Source organism: Myxine glutinosa, chromosome 4, assembly GCF_964187855.1.
Source record: "Myxine glutinosa chromosome 4, kmMyxGlut1.1, whole genome shotgun sequence".
In the NCBI taxonomy this organism is placed as follows: Eukaryota; Metazoa; Chordata; class Myxini; order Myxiniformes; family Myxinidae; genus Myxine; species Myxine glutinosa.
In genome coordinates this window covers 120,865,005-120,881,064 of record NC_136264.1, presented here as the reverse complement: position 1 = coordinate 120,881,064, position 16,060 = coordinate 120,865,005, and the positions used below count along the sequence as shown (strand labels likewise).

Here is a 16,060-nt window from a genome sequence, read left to right as displayed (position 1 = left end):
CTTCACTGGATGTGACACAACCTCTGCATTTCACAGCAAGGGAAAGTACCCTGCTTGGGAGACATGGCCTAAATACGAAGAAGTCACTTTAGCGTTCCTTTACCTGTCAAATATTGAACAAAATGTTCTTTACCTGTCATCATTGTTGATGATGAGATAATGGCCATAATTTAGCGCTATGTCATGTGCACATATGATCGTACAAGTGCAGAGGAACAAGTCAACACGACAAGGAAGGAGCTGTTCACCAAAAAGTACAGGCCAAATTGACACCATACCCCACACACAGGCTGCCCTTCTTTAACATACAAAGAGGGCAGCCAACCAAGCCAGACAATGTTGCGGTCAGGCATTAGTTCCTTCACTGACGCTTCAAGCCCCGGTGAGTGGGTTTGGCTTTCGACCCAGGACAGCTGGAGACTCTTGTTGCCAACCCTATTTCAGGCTGGAAGGTCATGCCATGAACTTCTGAAATGAGGATGTAATAAAGGTTCCTAAAAGAACTAAAAATGTGTCAAGGCAGCACTCAGATGTACCGATCTCTGTGCATTTGGCGGTGGATGTGCAAGGGTCTAAATTTTCAATCATTCCATGAGTACAATGTTAAAACATTTCACTGTGCCACATCATGTCATGTTGTCATTGTGTCACAGCTGCTTGTATTAAAAAAACAATAGATAGGGTATGTATTAAATATATGATAATGTATATAAAAATGTCTTTTTGAGGCCGCTATAATATTTTGTTGGTATTTTTTTTATTTTACCAAAAAAATGTGATTTTCACGTATATTTGACAGAATTTAAATCACTGTAATCGTCATGTAGTTGTATTAAGGGATGTCTAAGCATCATAACAGTGAAATCCAAATGGCAAAATAGTGCATAGTTGTGAAGTTGCAAACATTTTCAGAATATCATGTGAGAATCAGTTTACCTTGGCCCGCTGCTGCTGGCCACCAGGGGGTGGTGGTGTAGTGGCTCCCAATCAGAAAATTATCAGTTTGGGGAATACTATATGTGTACCAAGTTTGATGCTTTTACCACAGTTTGCACAATTATCCTGAAATCTGCCCAACTATTGGTTTGTCTGCTTTATTGATAGTGTCTTGTCCACCATTATCCCTGTATTTTTTTTTTTTTGGATCTAAAGCTTATAGTGAAGCTATGACACACACACACATGCATGCATGTATGCATGCACACACACACACACACACACACACACACACACACACACACACACACACACACACACACACACACACACATGCATGTATGCATGCACACACACACACACACACACACACACACACACACACACACACACACACACAAACATTTGTGACACAACACAAGACTGTTACACGAGACAAACACAGCCACTGAACTTTTCACACCATACTTAGCGGGGCATTTCCTAAGGGGAAATTTTCTCCTTGCGATGGATCCCATTTAGGGGATTGTCTGTGCTCTTAACATCTTAAATGCTGAACATCATGCAAGGAAGCAGCACATTTAAAGTCTTTGGTATGGCTCTGCCGGAATTTGAACCGCTGATCTCCGAGACTCAAAGCATATGTGTATATATATATTGCATCGAGCATGTGACCCATTGACATAACCAAACTCTTGGTATCTTCTTTTGAGATGCTTTGCCAAGACCTTTAATGCAGCCATTTTCAGTTGTTGTTTGATTTTGGGGTTTCTAACTTTAGTCTCCTCTTCAGGTAATGAAATGCATGCCCCATTGGATTTAAATCAGGAGATTGACTTGGCCAGTCTAAAACCTTACACTTTTTTCCTCTGATGAACGCCTTGGTTGCATTGGCAGTGTTTTGGACGAATTGTCTTGCTGCATGGTGAAACACCGTCCAATGAGATTGGAGACATTTTCTTGTACATAGGCAGAAAAATGTTTCTGTGCACTTCCGAATTCATTCTGCTGCTGCCATCATTAGTTACATCATCACTAAAGATGAGCGAGTCCATTCCAGCGGTCGCTCTGCAAGCCCAAGCCATGACACTACCTGCACCATGCTTCACAGATGAGGTAGCATGCTTTAGATCATATGTAGTTCCTTCCTTTTTCCACACTTTCACCTTTCCATCGCTTCGATAAAGGTTTACCTTGGTTTCATCTGTCCATAAAACTTTGTTCCAGAACTCGACTGGCTCACCTCTGTACTTCCTCTGTAATTCTAATCTGACCTTTCCATTTTTGGTGCTGAAGAGAGGTTTGCATCTTGCAGTGGCCTTTGTAATTCTGTTGTCGAAGGTTTCTGTGAATGGTAGACTGTGATACTTTCACCCCTGCACACAGGAGTTTGGCATTGATGTCACTGACAGTTGTTTTGGGGTTTTTCTTCACAGTTCTGATGATTTTTCTGTCATCAACTGTAATTGTTTTCCTTGGCCGACTTGACCGTTGTTTATTGCTAAGTACACTCGTGGTTTCTTTCTTTTTCAAGATATTATAAATTTTTGTATTTGCTTTGCCCAGTTTTTGAGCTATGGTTCTAATTGGATTATTCTGTTCTGTCAGCTTCCAAATTCCTTGCTTTTCTTTCATAGACAGCTCTAGTCTTCATGTTAGTTTATGCCTCCTGACTCCCAAGGCAAAATCAAAGACTAAAACCAAGACGAGACATTCACAGCTCTGAGCAACAAGAAACACCTGTCAGTCATTTGTTGGAATACTTATGCCGACCCCTAAAATGGGGGGGGGGACTGAACATAAAAAGTGCTATTGTTCTACAATGGTAAAACATATTTACATAGAAATACCAAGAAATAAAAGCTGACCTTCTGTAATCTTCCTCATATTCATGTTTTGATCTAAAATCCAAATATCTTGAGCATATAGAAATAATAACAAATTTGACTTCACTGTTCCAATACTTATGGTGTGCACTGTAAATATAATTCCGAAGCTATTTAACGTACTGATAAATCGTCTTCCGTATTCCATAAATCAAATAGATGACAAGCCTCTCCGTTGCCATGCTCTTCTGCAAACTGAGAAACTTTCAGTTTGAATTCGGTCGTGAAACCTTTACGTTTTCTCTTACGTGTACTGACAGCAGACATAGTACGACAAGGACTTGTAATGGTATAGATAGACGATTTTGTGCTTAGAGTTGTTTCAATCATTGACAGCAGGAGGTACTACCTCTGAGAAAAGTCTTTTGTGGGGACGTTTCGGTTACGTGTTATGTACAGACTCACTTATGGGAGTAGAATTGCGTCTTTTACAAGGCCACATTACAGTAGCATTACAATGAATTGGCTTGTTTGGTGCCCAGAGCACATGCGATTGGATGCTGTGATCCAAGTTTAAAATGCGATATAGTGAGTTGAATTGTGGGAAATAGTTTCACACAATGGCTATTGTACGTGTCATAACCTGATTATAATTTTGCATTTTTCTTTGATATAGTACATTTTTGTTGACACATATGTTTTCTCATTAAAATTACATTTATAACTTTATTTAGATTACGCCGCACAATTCATCTGATACACATAGTTTTAGATTATAGACGTACTGCATTGGTCTCAAAACAAATGATATGTGGCTCATTTTTGACGATACTTTTTTCACAATAACTAATTAAAAGTGAAACTTGTTCAGAACATTAGGCATCATACCTTGAGACCCTTAGCACCACGGGGACCTGCAATGGTTGTTCCATGGTCACCCTGTGAACACATGAGAATGTCAGACTACAATTTCAAGTAAAAAAGAGAATGACTTAGCAGGAGAAATGAATATAAAACAATACCCCTGTGTCAGTGACAGAGGACCCTGGAAACCCACGTGGACCTGGAAGACCAGGAAGACCCTGAAGACCTGGTGCACCATCAATGCCCTTCGGGAAAAGAAAACACAAGAAAAACTTGCATCGTTACTATGAAGCTCTTTAATTTATCAAAAAGTATGTTATGTAGATGATGACGATCAATAAATTAATACAATGAAGAATCAGTCATAGACTGACTAATAAGACAAACTTCTTCATGTATCACTTTGTGATGTTTAATGTTTAATGTTAAAATAGCAAGTTTATTCGAAAGTTAATAATAATATTATGTATACATTTTGAGTTTCATACAAGTGAATGTTATTCAAAGAGAACAAAACATGATTATTGAAGGAATGCTCTTATAAAGCTGTGTGCATAATTTTGGGTTTCTGTGACTTAACAGAAACCATTTGTATATACGCTAGTATCATACATATACATATATATACATATCCATATGTACATACTGTTGCAGTTTTGTGTTGTTACAATAAAGGTTAATTTCCCCTCATAGTTTAGTTACACTACAACACGTAGCCTCGTTTAAGCTCAGTTATTTCGTAGTAAATGTAAGCGTAGACCTTTCCTGTGTTTAGTTTTGCGTTGAGTAGGACAAGGAGAGTTAGGTCCTTTATGATGCCTCGATGCTTTGGGTTTTGGCGCAAAATACCACGAGGCCGGCCTGAACAAGTCGATCAAGGCCGAAGGAAGGCGGGGCAGGAGGAGTGGGAGTGACCAGTAAGCACAAGCCGCCAATCAGGGCTCGAGGGGAGTGACTTACCACTGCGGCAAAAGGCGGGGTTTGGAACATTCGATGCAGGCTAGGACGGGGGCAATATAACCTTGTGCCCAGAGCCCCCACCTCAGTTATGAGAAGGGAGGCAGACGAGTTATGAGAGGGAAAGCGCTCTGTTGAGTTACCAGTTGAGCTGGAGTCATATCCCCGAGGAGTGCAGACGAGTTGCGCTGTGTCAGTTACGAGAGTGAAAGTGCTCCCCGCGCTCCGCGCAGTTGTATTAATCGCGCTGTGAAAGACAGCCGTGCCGGGCTACAGACGCGCATATTTTCCTGCCTGCCTGCTTTTGCTGAGATATGCGCCGTGAGGATTTTCCCGCCTGCCTGCCTGCCTTCGCCGGGGTACGTGCGGTGACCGCCAGAGGGCCACGCCGTGTGAGCTGTTCCTGGACGACCAAGGCCGGCGCGTTCAGCGCATGAACAATTCTTCCTTCATCCCCCTGTGAGTGTGAGTGGGCCCATTGTCTGGGAGGACTACCCTGTACGACTGCTTAAGACTACCCTGTATCTCTTCTTCTTCTTCTTCTTCTTCTTCTACCAGTGTACATTGTGTAAATAATAATTAAACCTGTTCTTCCTTTGATTCGACCGTTTCGTCCCTTCCATCATTGACTTAGCGTGGTACGAATTATATCGCTCTGATCGGGTTCCAATAGCAAGGTAACAGCACGGACCACGTGGTACGCCATCCGCTCGGGTGTACTCAATTACGCGTGGTTCGTGCGAGACTCAATCCATGCTTCCGCGGCGGCGTGGGTACTTAGGTGCGTGCGAAAATTGTCCCGAGACCCTTTCCCGCATCTGACCGGAAGTGGTGACTCAGTCTCGTGGTTCGAAGACCCAAGGAGAACAAGGGGCTTAATCTCCCCTTGGTAAGGGAACGGGCTTCGCAAAACCGCAACATTTGGTGTCAGGAGTGGGATTAGACCTGGAGTGCGCTTCACGCACTCTAAATTACGAGCGAACGAAATTTAGTGTTAAAAGCCAAATTATATTCATACCATGGCTGGCCAAGGCGGTCGAATGCCGGTGGGGGTAGATGAAGAGGTAGAATTGATGACCCAAGACCAGGAGAGACAGTTGCTAGTGGAGGAAGCCGAAGAGGGGGCGGCGGCTGGCAAAGAAAATGGCGGCGCCTCGCACGTGGTGGCGGAAGCCGAGCCCGTGATGCCAGGGTACATGCGATTATTTATGGACCAAATAATGGCAAAAATGGGCATCCAAGAGAATAAATTGAAAGAAATTGGGGACAAATCCACCAGGGACATGAAAGAAATGAGGGCCAATAGTGAGCAAATGGAAAGCAAGATGGATACCCAGGGTGACAAATCCACCAGGGACATGAAAGAAATGAGGGACGAAGCAAGGTGTAACAAGGGCGAATTGAAAGAAACAATGGATGCCCAAAAGGACGAACTTCATGGGATAAATAATAACATGAAAAAAGAAATAAAAGAGATGGGGGAGGACATTAGGCGCGGGTTGAGCGAGGAGGTCGCAATGGTATGCGATGAGGTGAAGCAGTGCGAGGGGCACGTGGAGAGGGAGTTAAAACGGAGTACAGCCAGACTACATGGGGGTATAGAGGAATTGACTCGGGAGGTAGAAAAGCTGACGGTAGGACAACAGGAATTAAGGGAGCAAGTGGGGAAGAATACCGACATAATAGGGGGGCTGAAAGCAGCACAAAAAGAAATAAAGCGGGAAGTAATAGCGACAAAGAAGGAATGTCAAATGGTGCACGAGGGGCTGACAAAGAGGATAGATGACGTGGTAGAGACGTTGGGGACGAGGGAACGAGAGGTCAGGACCCATGTAGAGACGACCCGGGTAGTCTTAGAAGGTGAGATTGCGGGGGCGCACCGGGAGATAGAAGGGGTGAAGCAGACGCTGGAGGAAGTAGAATAAGGGATGAGTGAAATTAAGAAGAGACGGAGGGAGACTAAAAACGAAATAAAGGAAGAGGTGATGGAATATGTGCAAGGTCTCTGTTCACATCATGATGACGTGCTTGCTGACCAAATAAAAAGTTTACAGGTGTTGGAGGAGAAGCGTGGAGGAGGAAGCTTCGAGGTGAGTGGCGATAATGACGGAAATGTGTTTGGTGTGAGGGGAGGTTCGACGAGCTTGGGGGTTGGAATAGATCCGGGCGCTCGTGAAAGGCCCATAGCAAGGTGTGCGACCGTTACGGAGTGCGTGGAGAAAGAGTGTGCACCTGGGTGTGCGATAATGGGGTGTGTGAAAGGTGTGTGTGCGCCGGGGTGTGCGAGCATGGAATGTGTAGCGGGTTGCGAAGAGGCAGCCCAGGCATCGACCCCAACCGGGGTAATCTTTAGTGGGGCGAGTAACACACGCAAGCCCCCAGGAGGTAGTGTACTATCGGGGCCAGAACGGTTCGGCCCTGCGTTAACCCCGCAAGGAGCGGCGCACGGGGTCTGACCGTCGGGAGGCAATAAGGTTCAGCTCGCGCCGTATGATGGCAAGAGCGATTTGAGGGCGTACCTGGCACAATTCGACCACGTATGTAGGGGTAACGGTTGGAACCCGGACGAAGGTGGGGTACACCTCGTGGCAGCCCTGCGCGGCGCGGCGGCGGAATTTCTGACGGCCTTACCACCGGGTGCTCTCACCCTTCCAGAACTCCTTGCAGCCTTAATTAATCGGTTTGGCGTGGAACAGCAGAGCGAGCTTGTTAAAGCTCAGCTAGCGGTGCGAAAAAGACAGCCCCAGGAGACCATCGGGGAGCTAGTTTATGACAGTCGCCGCGCAGTGGGAATAGTACATGAGGACATGGCCGCGACCTCCCAAGAGAGCTTGGCGCTGGATCACTTTATCCAGGCCTTTCCGGATCCCGAGCTTCGGCAACAGCTCGCCATGTGGTGCCCACAGACCCTGAGCCAGGCGGCCGACACTGCGGCCCGTTGGGAGGCAGCGAGGCCCCTGGCCCGGGACAGCGAGCGCCACGCAGTGGCGGTGAGACAGGTAGGGCCCGTGGCTAGTGGCGGGCCCCTGAGAGGGTCCGCCCCTGAAAGGGGCCCGGACCTGGAGGACATGGTCCGAAGGCTGGTGGACCAGTGCCTAGCGGGATTTGGACCGTGGCAGGTGGCTCTTGCGGTGGCACACGGTAGGCCACAGACAAATGCCCCAATTCGGGATTACTGGGGGGGCAATTTGGAATTCCGGAGGCATGCACCTTACCAGGTGAGGTACTATAATTGTAACCGGGTGGGTCACCGTGCGTGGGTGTGCAGAACCCCGTGCCGTGCCGGCATGCAGGGCCGTGTTCGGCAGTAGGGGATGGAGAAGAGCCCTCATTGACGCGACAGGTCATTGTGGCCAAATTGGTACAGGTAGCTTGACAATTCGGTGCAAAATTGCCGGCGTGGGGGTAGACGCCGTAGTGGACACAGGAGCTAGCACCACGATCATCAGCCCTGTGGTCTTTGATTCGAGTGCAGACGGCTGGGATAAAATCCAGCGTCTGGAAAATCATAGTTTGCAGCTGGCTACTGGGGTAACGGCCCCCATCATAGGGCGTGGTTTTGTAACCCTCAAGTTGGGGTCGGTAAAGAGGGAGATTGAAGTTTGGGTGGCAGCGGTGTGCGACCCATGCCGAATCGGGCTGGACCTGTTGACTGCCAGCGGTTATAAAATCGATTTGTGCCGGGGGACCCTGCAAGTGGGAATAGATGAGCTGCCATTGGATGGGGTGAGCACGGCCGAAAGGACGGAGCTGGAGGCTTCTGAGGCCGTGACCATTCCCCCGAGGGCCGAGGCACACACACACACACACACACACACACACACACACACACACACACACACACACACACACACACACACACACACACACACACACACACACACGTGATTGCAGGTTATCAGATTGCACACACACCGCTTTGCAGGGGATGGGCTAGCAAGAGTGTTCATAGAAGATCTTTCCCCACACAGTGTTCAGATATATAACTCAATTTATATAAAATAATGATTGTAAAGATTGTATTAAAAAACCGGAGGTTTCACGTTCTTTATGCAGTCTTATACACCACCTTATTTAACATATCCAAGCACTGCAACACTGGAGGTTTTTGGAAGAGGTGAGAAGGCGATTTTTGTTCTGCAGTGTTAAAGTGTATAAATCAATTGAAATATAATAGAGATTGTAAAGGTTGTGCAAAAATATCCCAGAGTGGACTGACAGTTATCTCTTGAGGTTGTAGTTCAGACCTCTGCTAATTTGGGAGAACCCCCCCAGGAACCCCTTGATCCCCTGGGAGGCACCCTGATGAGAAATCGAAAAATCTAAGACTGATCAATCCTGCGGACCATAGAGTAGAAGGGATGTATCGGGTTTCAGAGCAATAGGTGGGTAAATAAAGGACGAGTAGGGATCCGACGTTTCAGGGCATAACCCCCCTTGGGAGCCCCCATGATCTGAAATCGGAAAATGGAAGTCTGAGATATTGTGCAGGCTGCTGTATTGTATTCTTATATCAAGTTTCAGAACAATCAGCTGGGCGATAAGGGAGGAGTAACAAAAATAGGAAAAAGTTAACGGACGGAGGATGTATGGACAACAGAACGGTCAGACATACGGACATCACAACCCATTTTATAAGTTCATCTCTTCGAGAATCGAGATGAGATGACCTAATTAATGCTGGAAGTTTACAATCATTGATGTAGTGTCGATTTCACCACCTTATTTAACACATCATATTGGTTATTCGTGCCTGTTGTTTGTGTCCTTCATTTCCTGTTTCGGTTTATTTTCCATGTTATTTCACTGCCAGGCAGGCAGACAGAGGAAAAATAATCTCGCTCCTCTCCACATACGTGCGGAATGGAGAAGGTGGATCAGACTCGGCAACGGTTGCTAGAGTGAGATGTGCATGGAAGAAGTTTCGGGAACTGAGTGGCGTGCTGACGAGGAGGGGAGTGTCGTTGAAGCTGAAGGGAAAGGTGTATGCTGCATGTGTGAGAAGTGTTATGATTTATGGGAGCGAGACATGGGTAATGAACGTAGAGCAGCAACGAAGGCTGGAAAGGGTGGAAATGCGAATGGTTCGGTGGATGTGTGGAGTATCGTTGAGAGAGAGAGAGGGGAAGACAAATGATGAATTGCGAAAGATGATGGGAATAGAGCCTGTGATGGATGCTGTGAAGAGAAACAGGTTGAGATGGTTTGGACATGTGTTGAGGAAGGATGAAAGTGACTGGTTGAGAAGAGTGATGGAAATGAATGTAGAAGGAAGTAGAGGACGGGGAATACCGAGAAAGACTTGGCTAAAGATGGTGGAAGAAGAAATGTGGGTAAGGGGGTTAACAAGGGGAGATGCAGAAAATAGGGCAAAATGGAGAAGATTGTCATGGGGACCGCAAGGCTAACCCCTGCTCTAGCAGGGAAAATAGCCTTAAAATGCATGTTGTTTGTTGTTGTCTCTACATATGTGCGATCGGGCCAAATTGAGTGAAATTACTGCTAAATTACAAGTTCATTTTCCAATTCATGTTCCAATCCATGTTCAAAATATAATGTTCAATCAAAATTGTGTTGTTCCTCGATCATAAACTGACGTTTGTAGATAGATGGACAGACGGACAGACAGACAGAAGTGAACCAATTGCTTAACCCTGCTCTTCGCTTTATTTGCACGGCATAATAAAGCCGTTTTACTTACCATATAGCCTTTGCTTCCTTTTTCACCCCCGTAACCCTAGAAAAGACAAGTTTTGACAATTATATTACCTTGTTTCCATTAAATGGTGCAGGCACAGGTATGCAAAGTTTAGCGCGGTGAAAAGAAAACTAAACTCAATATTTCAGGAAATGAAAATTACTACATTTAATCAATATTGAACATTCACTTTGCACACATTTGAGTGATGTGCTATAAAGCAGAAAACGCAAATTCAGCGAATTTTCCAGGAACTTATGAGGAGGCAGACATGTATTGCCTTTGATGATTGCTAATTGGCTATGAAACGTACTCATCCTTTGATAGACAAAGTTGTATTTGCTCTTTTGAATAAAGCAGCAAAAAATGTACGGTATGTGTTAGAAAATCCCAGATGATGATATCAACCAGAAGTTCCCTCTAATTTTCTTCCAATAAGACAGTGCAAGAGTGATTTTGGCTTGTATGCCCTCAATTAATTTAGCATGTACTGTATATCTGGTAAAAAAAAAACTCATTTATAAGGGTCATTTCAAAAGTTTTATGATCAAAGAATTGAGGATGATACATACAATCTACAATGATATAACTACTATCAGAAGTGAATGCAGTACTCTCGACTACTCCACATATCCATTTTGGAGCTTCATGCACATTTTCCAGTGGTGTGGCAAACCAAAGATGGCAGCAAGCTGGTAATCATCAGCGAAGATTCTGCACCATTGATTTCATTCATAGTCTTGAATCAAAAACCTCACAATGGTTCCTTCATTTTCAGGTAGAGGAAGTAATTGCAAGGTAACATGTCAGAAGAACAAGGAGGGTGTGGAAAACCTTAAAACCGTACTTCTGCTGCTAGGACTACATGTCGTGCTGGCGATGAGGTGGTGCAATGTTTTGGTGAAAAATCATCTTTTTAGTGATCAAAAATGATCACATTTTTGCCCAATAAGCAGAACACACTTGTAGGGGGAAATGATGCTTCCTGTGCAATCCTGGTACACAATGCTTGGGTTAAATTGCTCAATGGTGTCAACCTTCTGAACATGGTTTTCATCAGCTGCCATTGTTGATCAACATTCATGTGCAGCATCTACAACATCCTCATGACCAGACGGATGTTCATCCAGCATCCCTCGACCGATTCTGCTACAGGCCCAGAAGATATCAACGTTGCCAAACCTGATTGAAAAATGCAAATTTATGCTCTATGATGAATGATAGTACACAAGCAGCAGTAAATAGTGAGTGAGACCCTACCTTGGAACCAGTGTCTCCCGCTTCTGCTGGCTCCCCATCATTGCCAGGCTTTCCTGGCTCACCGGCATATCCCGCCTCACCTGGCTGCCCTCGTTTCCCTTGACGGCCCACCAGTACCCTTGTCGGACCAGCAGGACCAGAGGGTCCTTGGGGGCCATCATCACCTTTTCTCCCTCGATTTCCCTCCTGTCCCGGCCAGCCCCGAGTGCCCTGTGTATGAAATAATGGTAAGAAGAAAGAAAAGTGATATGCACAGCTAAATAATTGGATTTAAGTTTAAATGTGTGTAAGGAAGTTGATTTGCAATTGTGGAGAAGAATAGGTGGGGGAGAAGGGATGGATTCTGGGAGTGACATTTTTCCCACACACAAGATTAGCATGAGTAGAAAACAAAAACAGGTACTTTAATAAGTATATAGGTGTCAATATTAGATGACAGTGAACTGTGATTTTGAAGGAAATTTCATCATGGTTTATTCTTTGGAATCCTTGCTATAATTCACGGACTGGTGTGTGTGTGTGTGTGTGTGTGTGTGTGTGTGTGTGTGTGTGTGTGTGTGTGTGTGTGTGTGTGTGTGTGTGTGTGTTTGTTGCGCTACTCCTATAGTTCTGGGTCGATTACAACCAGACTTGCTACATAGGAGCAGCATAACTCCAATTAGCGGAGTGTTTTTATCTTTGCCGTGGTGTTGGGGGAGCTGAGGGCAGGGTGGGACGCAAATTCTCTATGTAAATGTGTATAGTGTGTCACTGCCTCCAGGTGGGAGAGGGCGTTACAAGTCCCCATCCTTTACAGTGCAGTATTTATATCCCCACGTTTTTCACTGCAGGGAGGTGTTTTGAATTATAAGCAGTAGGCACGTTTTTGCTTCATGCATGTAACCTGGGGGTTTTTTTTTGAGGGCGATTGAAGGAGCTGTCTCAAATAAAGGCACATGTCAGAAGAACGTGTTGCATGCTTGGAACAAGATCGCCCGTAGAGTGGGTGGGTACTCTGCTCGTATTTATGAGGTCAAAGTTGTGTAACGCGATCGTAAGAATGTCATAAGTACCCTTTGATGATAGGACACTTATTTACTACAGCTCAAGAGTTATTCAGAATCGAAGTTGACCTCCCAGCTCCCCTACATAATCATAAATAAATAGTGAATCATTATGAACACAAACGGTAACTAGAACGGCACTCGTAGAGAGCATATACCTCCACAAGGCTGAACAGTTTATGTTTTGTATTCCACCGATAGGCCGGATCTGGATCCAGACCTCCAAAATATAGCCGGCTTGTTTTTGTCACCTACTCAACTCATCCACCAAGCTTCGTCAAAAATCCGTCCACAATGTTTAGAGATAACATGCTATATATGCATATCCTTTATGGCTCTATCTCTCAATGGTAAATAATCCTTCGACACACTAACATTTGATATATCTCGTCTTACTTTGATTCCCAATCCAACTCTAAGCTGTCACCATGGTGATCCACAGTCAGGATGCAGGATCAATGAGTGCCATATCCTTTGAAAAGAACATTAAGCTGGCTGGCCTATCTCTTAAGCATTTGCTGGTAGATGTAAAATATAGACTCAGAATCAATGACGTGGTGTCGAGGATGACACACGGTGTCTTCCACATTGGTAGCTAGGTCATTGCATACTGGCACCCTTCACCAAATTCACATTTCTTCTTATAATGACATCTATATATATAAAACACAGTTTGTGTGTGTGTGTGTGTGTGTGTGTGTGTGTGTGTGTGTGTGTGTGTGTGTGTGTGTGTAATGTTACCGATAGACTCCGAAACGGAGAGGCTCACGTGCTTGATTTTGGCATAGACATGGCCATTGAGCCTGGGACGAACATGGCCGAGACCATATTTGACGAGATCCATATTTTTTATTCATATTTACCTCAGCGCATTTCAGCGAAGTACCCGCTAATCTCAGCCAGTGACAGAGCAGCTCGCTGATTCGCTCAGAGCGATCACGTGATGTTCCATCCCGTCACACGTCACACGTTTGCACGTAATTCAGGGCGAAAAGCGATTGCGTTTTTTCACCTTTATGCGATCGTGTTTTGTGTCGATTTTGTGCGATATGATTTAATTTTAATTCATATTTCGTGTTTACGAATTCGAATACGAAGGATTTCCCCTTTCCCCTTTCGATTTCGAATACGAATCGAATACGAGCTTGAGTCGAGAGGGCGAATGTACGGGTTGGGAATGTACGGGTCTCCCTTCCCCCGCCCGGCAATGCCGGTACTGGAGGGCGTGGGTCACAGGATCGGTGAGTCTCCAAATCCGCTTCATGCTCTTGCAAAGATGCAGGATGATGTCGCGATTGTTGTGCTGCTCTCCGACCATGAGAACTGCAACGTAATTGTTGACTGGCCCTCCCCTTCCCTCCCCCTCCCTTCCCCCTCCCTCCCCCCTCCAACCTACCCCTTCTCTCCTCCCCCTCCCCCCTCCCCCTCCCGCCTCCTCACCCTCCCATCCCTCCCCCCTCCCACCTTCTCCACCCCTCACCCTCCCATCCCTCACCCCTCCCCCTCCCATCCCTCCCACCCCCCTCCCCCCCCCACCCACCCCCTCCCTCCTCTTCTCCCCTCTCCCCCTCCCCTATTCTCCCCTCCCCCCTCCCCTCCCCTCCCCCCGCCCGGCAATGCCGGGTACTTCTGCTAGTACTATATATCACTCAGATCCCTTGGAATCGACCACCACCCCCTCCTGCAATACTATATATCACTCAGATCCCTCGGAATCGACCACCACCTCCTCCTACAACACTAAATATCACTCAGATCCCTCACAATCGACCACCACCACCTCCTCCTGCAATACTAAATATCACTCAGATCCCTCACAATCGACCACCACCCCCTCCTACAATACTATATATATCACTCAGATCCCTCACAATCGACCACCACCCCTCCTACAATACTGTATATATCAATCAGATCCCTCACAATCGACCACCACCCCCTCCTACAATACTGTATATATCACTCAGATCCCTCACAATCGACCACCACCCCTCCTACAATACTGTATATATCACTCAGATCCCTCACAATCGACCACCACCTCCTCCTACAATACTATATGTCACTCAGATCCCTCACAATCGACCACCACCCCTCCTACAATCTATATATATATAAAACACAGTTTGTGTGTGTGTGTGTGTGTGTGTGTGTGTAATGTTACCGATAGACTCCGAAACGGAGAGGGCTCACGTGCTTGATATTTGGCATAGACATGGCTATTGAGCCTGGGACGAACATGGCCGAGACCATATTTGACGAGATCCATATTTTTTATTCATATTTACCTCAGCGCATTTCAGCGAAGTACCCGCTAATCTCAGCCAGTGACAGAGCAGCTCGCTGATTCGCTCAGAGCGATCATGTGATGTTCCATCCCGTCACACGTCACACGTTTGCACGTAATTCAGGGCGAAAAGCGATTGCGTTTTTTCACCTTTATGCGATCGTGTTTTGTGTCGATTTTGTGCGATATGATTTAAATTTTAATTCATATTTCGTGTTTACGAATTCGAATACGAAGGATTTCCCCTTTCCCCTTTCGATTTCGAATGCGAATTGAATATGAGCTTGAGTCGAGAGAGCGAATGTACGGGTTGGGAATGGTACGGGTCTCCCTTCCCCCGCCCAGCAATGCCGGTACTGTAGGGCGTGGGTCACAGGATCGGTGAGTCTCCAAAATCCGCTTCGTGCTCTTGCGAAGATGCAGGACGATGTCGCGATTGTTGTGCTGCTCTCCGAACATGAGAACTGCAACGTCATTGTTGACTGGCCCTCCCTTCCCTCCCCCGTCCGTCCTCCCCCTCCCTTCCCTCCCCCGTCCGTCCTCCCCCTCCCTTCCCCCTCCGTCCTCCCTCCCCCTCCACCCTACCCCTTCTCTCCTCCCACCTCCCCCTCCCCCCCTCCCTTTCCCCTCCCCCTTGCCCCTCAACCTCCCTCCTCCCCCTTCCCCCTCCCCCTTCTCCACCTTCTCCACCCCTCACCCTCCCACCTCCCCTCCCCCCTCCCCCTTCCCATCCCTCCCACCCCCCTCCCCCTCCCATCCCTCCCCTTTCCCCCTCTTCTCCCCCTCCCCCTCTTCTCCCCTCCCCCCCCTCTTCTTCCCTCCCCCCCGTTCCCCTCCCCTCCCCCATCCCCCCTCTCCTACCCCGCCCGGCAATGCCGGGTACTTCTGCTAGTAACCTATAAAACACTGCAATTAGTCCTTGAGCCAACCGGCCATATTTTGAAGTGAATGCTCCGGCGGGGGGAGTAATTCTCATTATGATTTTCCATTAGACCAATGTCTCAAGTGTCAGAAAAGGTGTGATGGACATCTGAGAACGGTAGCTTAGTGCCCGGATGGACGCCATCTTTGAAACCACCCAGCTCGAAAATGCCCATTTGGTGGGGTACATTGTTGCACGTGTATCTGGACTTCTATACTAGCATCGATGTGCGGTTGACGACTAAATATACGTCCGATGTGTACCGTC

The 16,060-nt window shown here is 46.5% G+C and overlaps 1 protein-coding gene across 1 annotated transcript in view; it reads right to left on the bottom strand.

The window, feature by feature from the left end:
- The window catches only part of LOC137425150 (uncharacterized), a 510,298-nt gene that overhangs the window by 169,032 nt on the left and 325,206 nt on the right, over window positions 1-16,060 (bottom strand). Inside the window, exons 66-69 of the mRNA XM_078776351.1 lie at window positions 11,542-11,751; window positions 10,285-10,320; window positions 3,785-3,871; window positions 3,651-3,701 (exon numbers count right to left, since the gene is read on the bottom strand). Of these exons, the coding sequence (XP_078632477.1) occupies window positions 3,651-3,701; window positions 3,785-3,871; window positions 10,285-10,320; window positions 11,542-11,751 (384 nt within the window). The remainder of the gene's footprint in view (window positions 1-3,650; window positions 3,702-3,784; window positions 3,872-10,284; window positions 10,321-11,541; window positions 11,752-16,060) is intronic.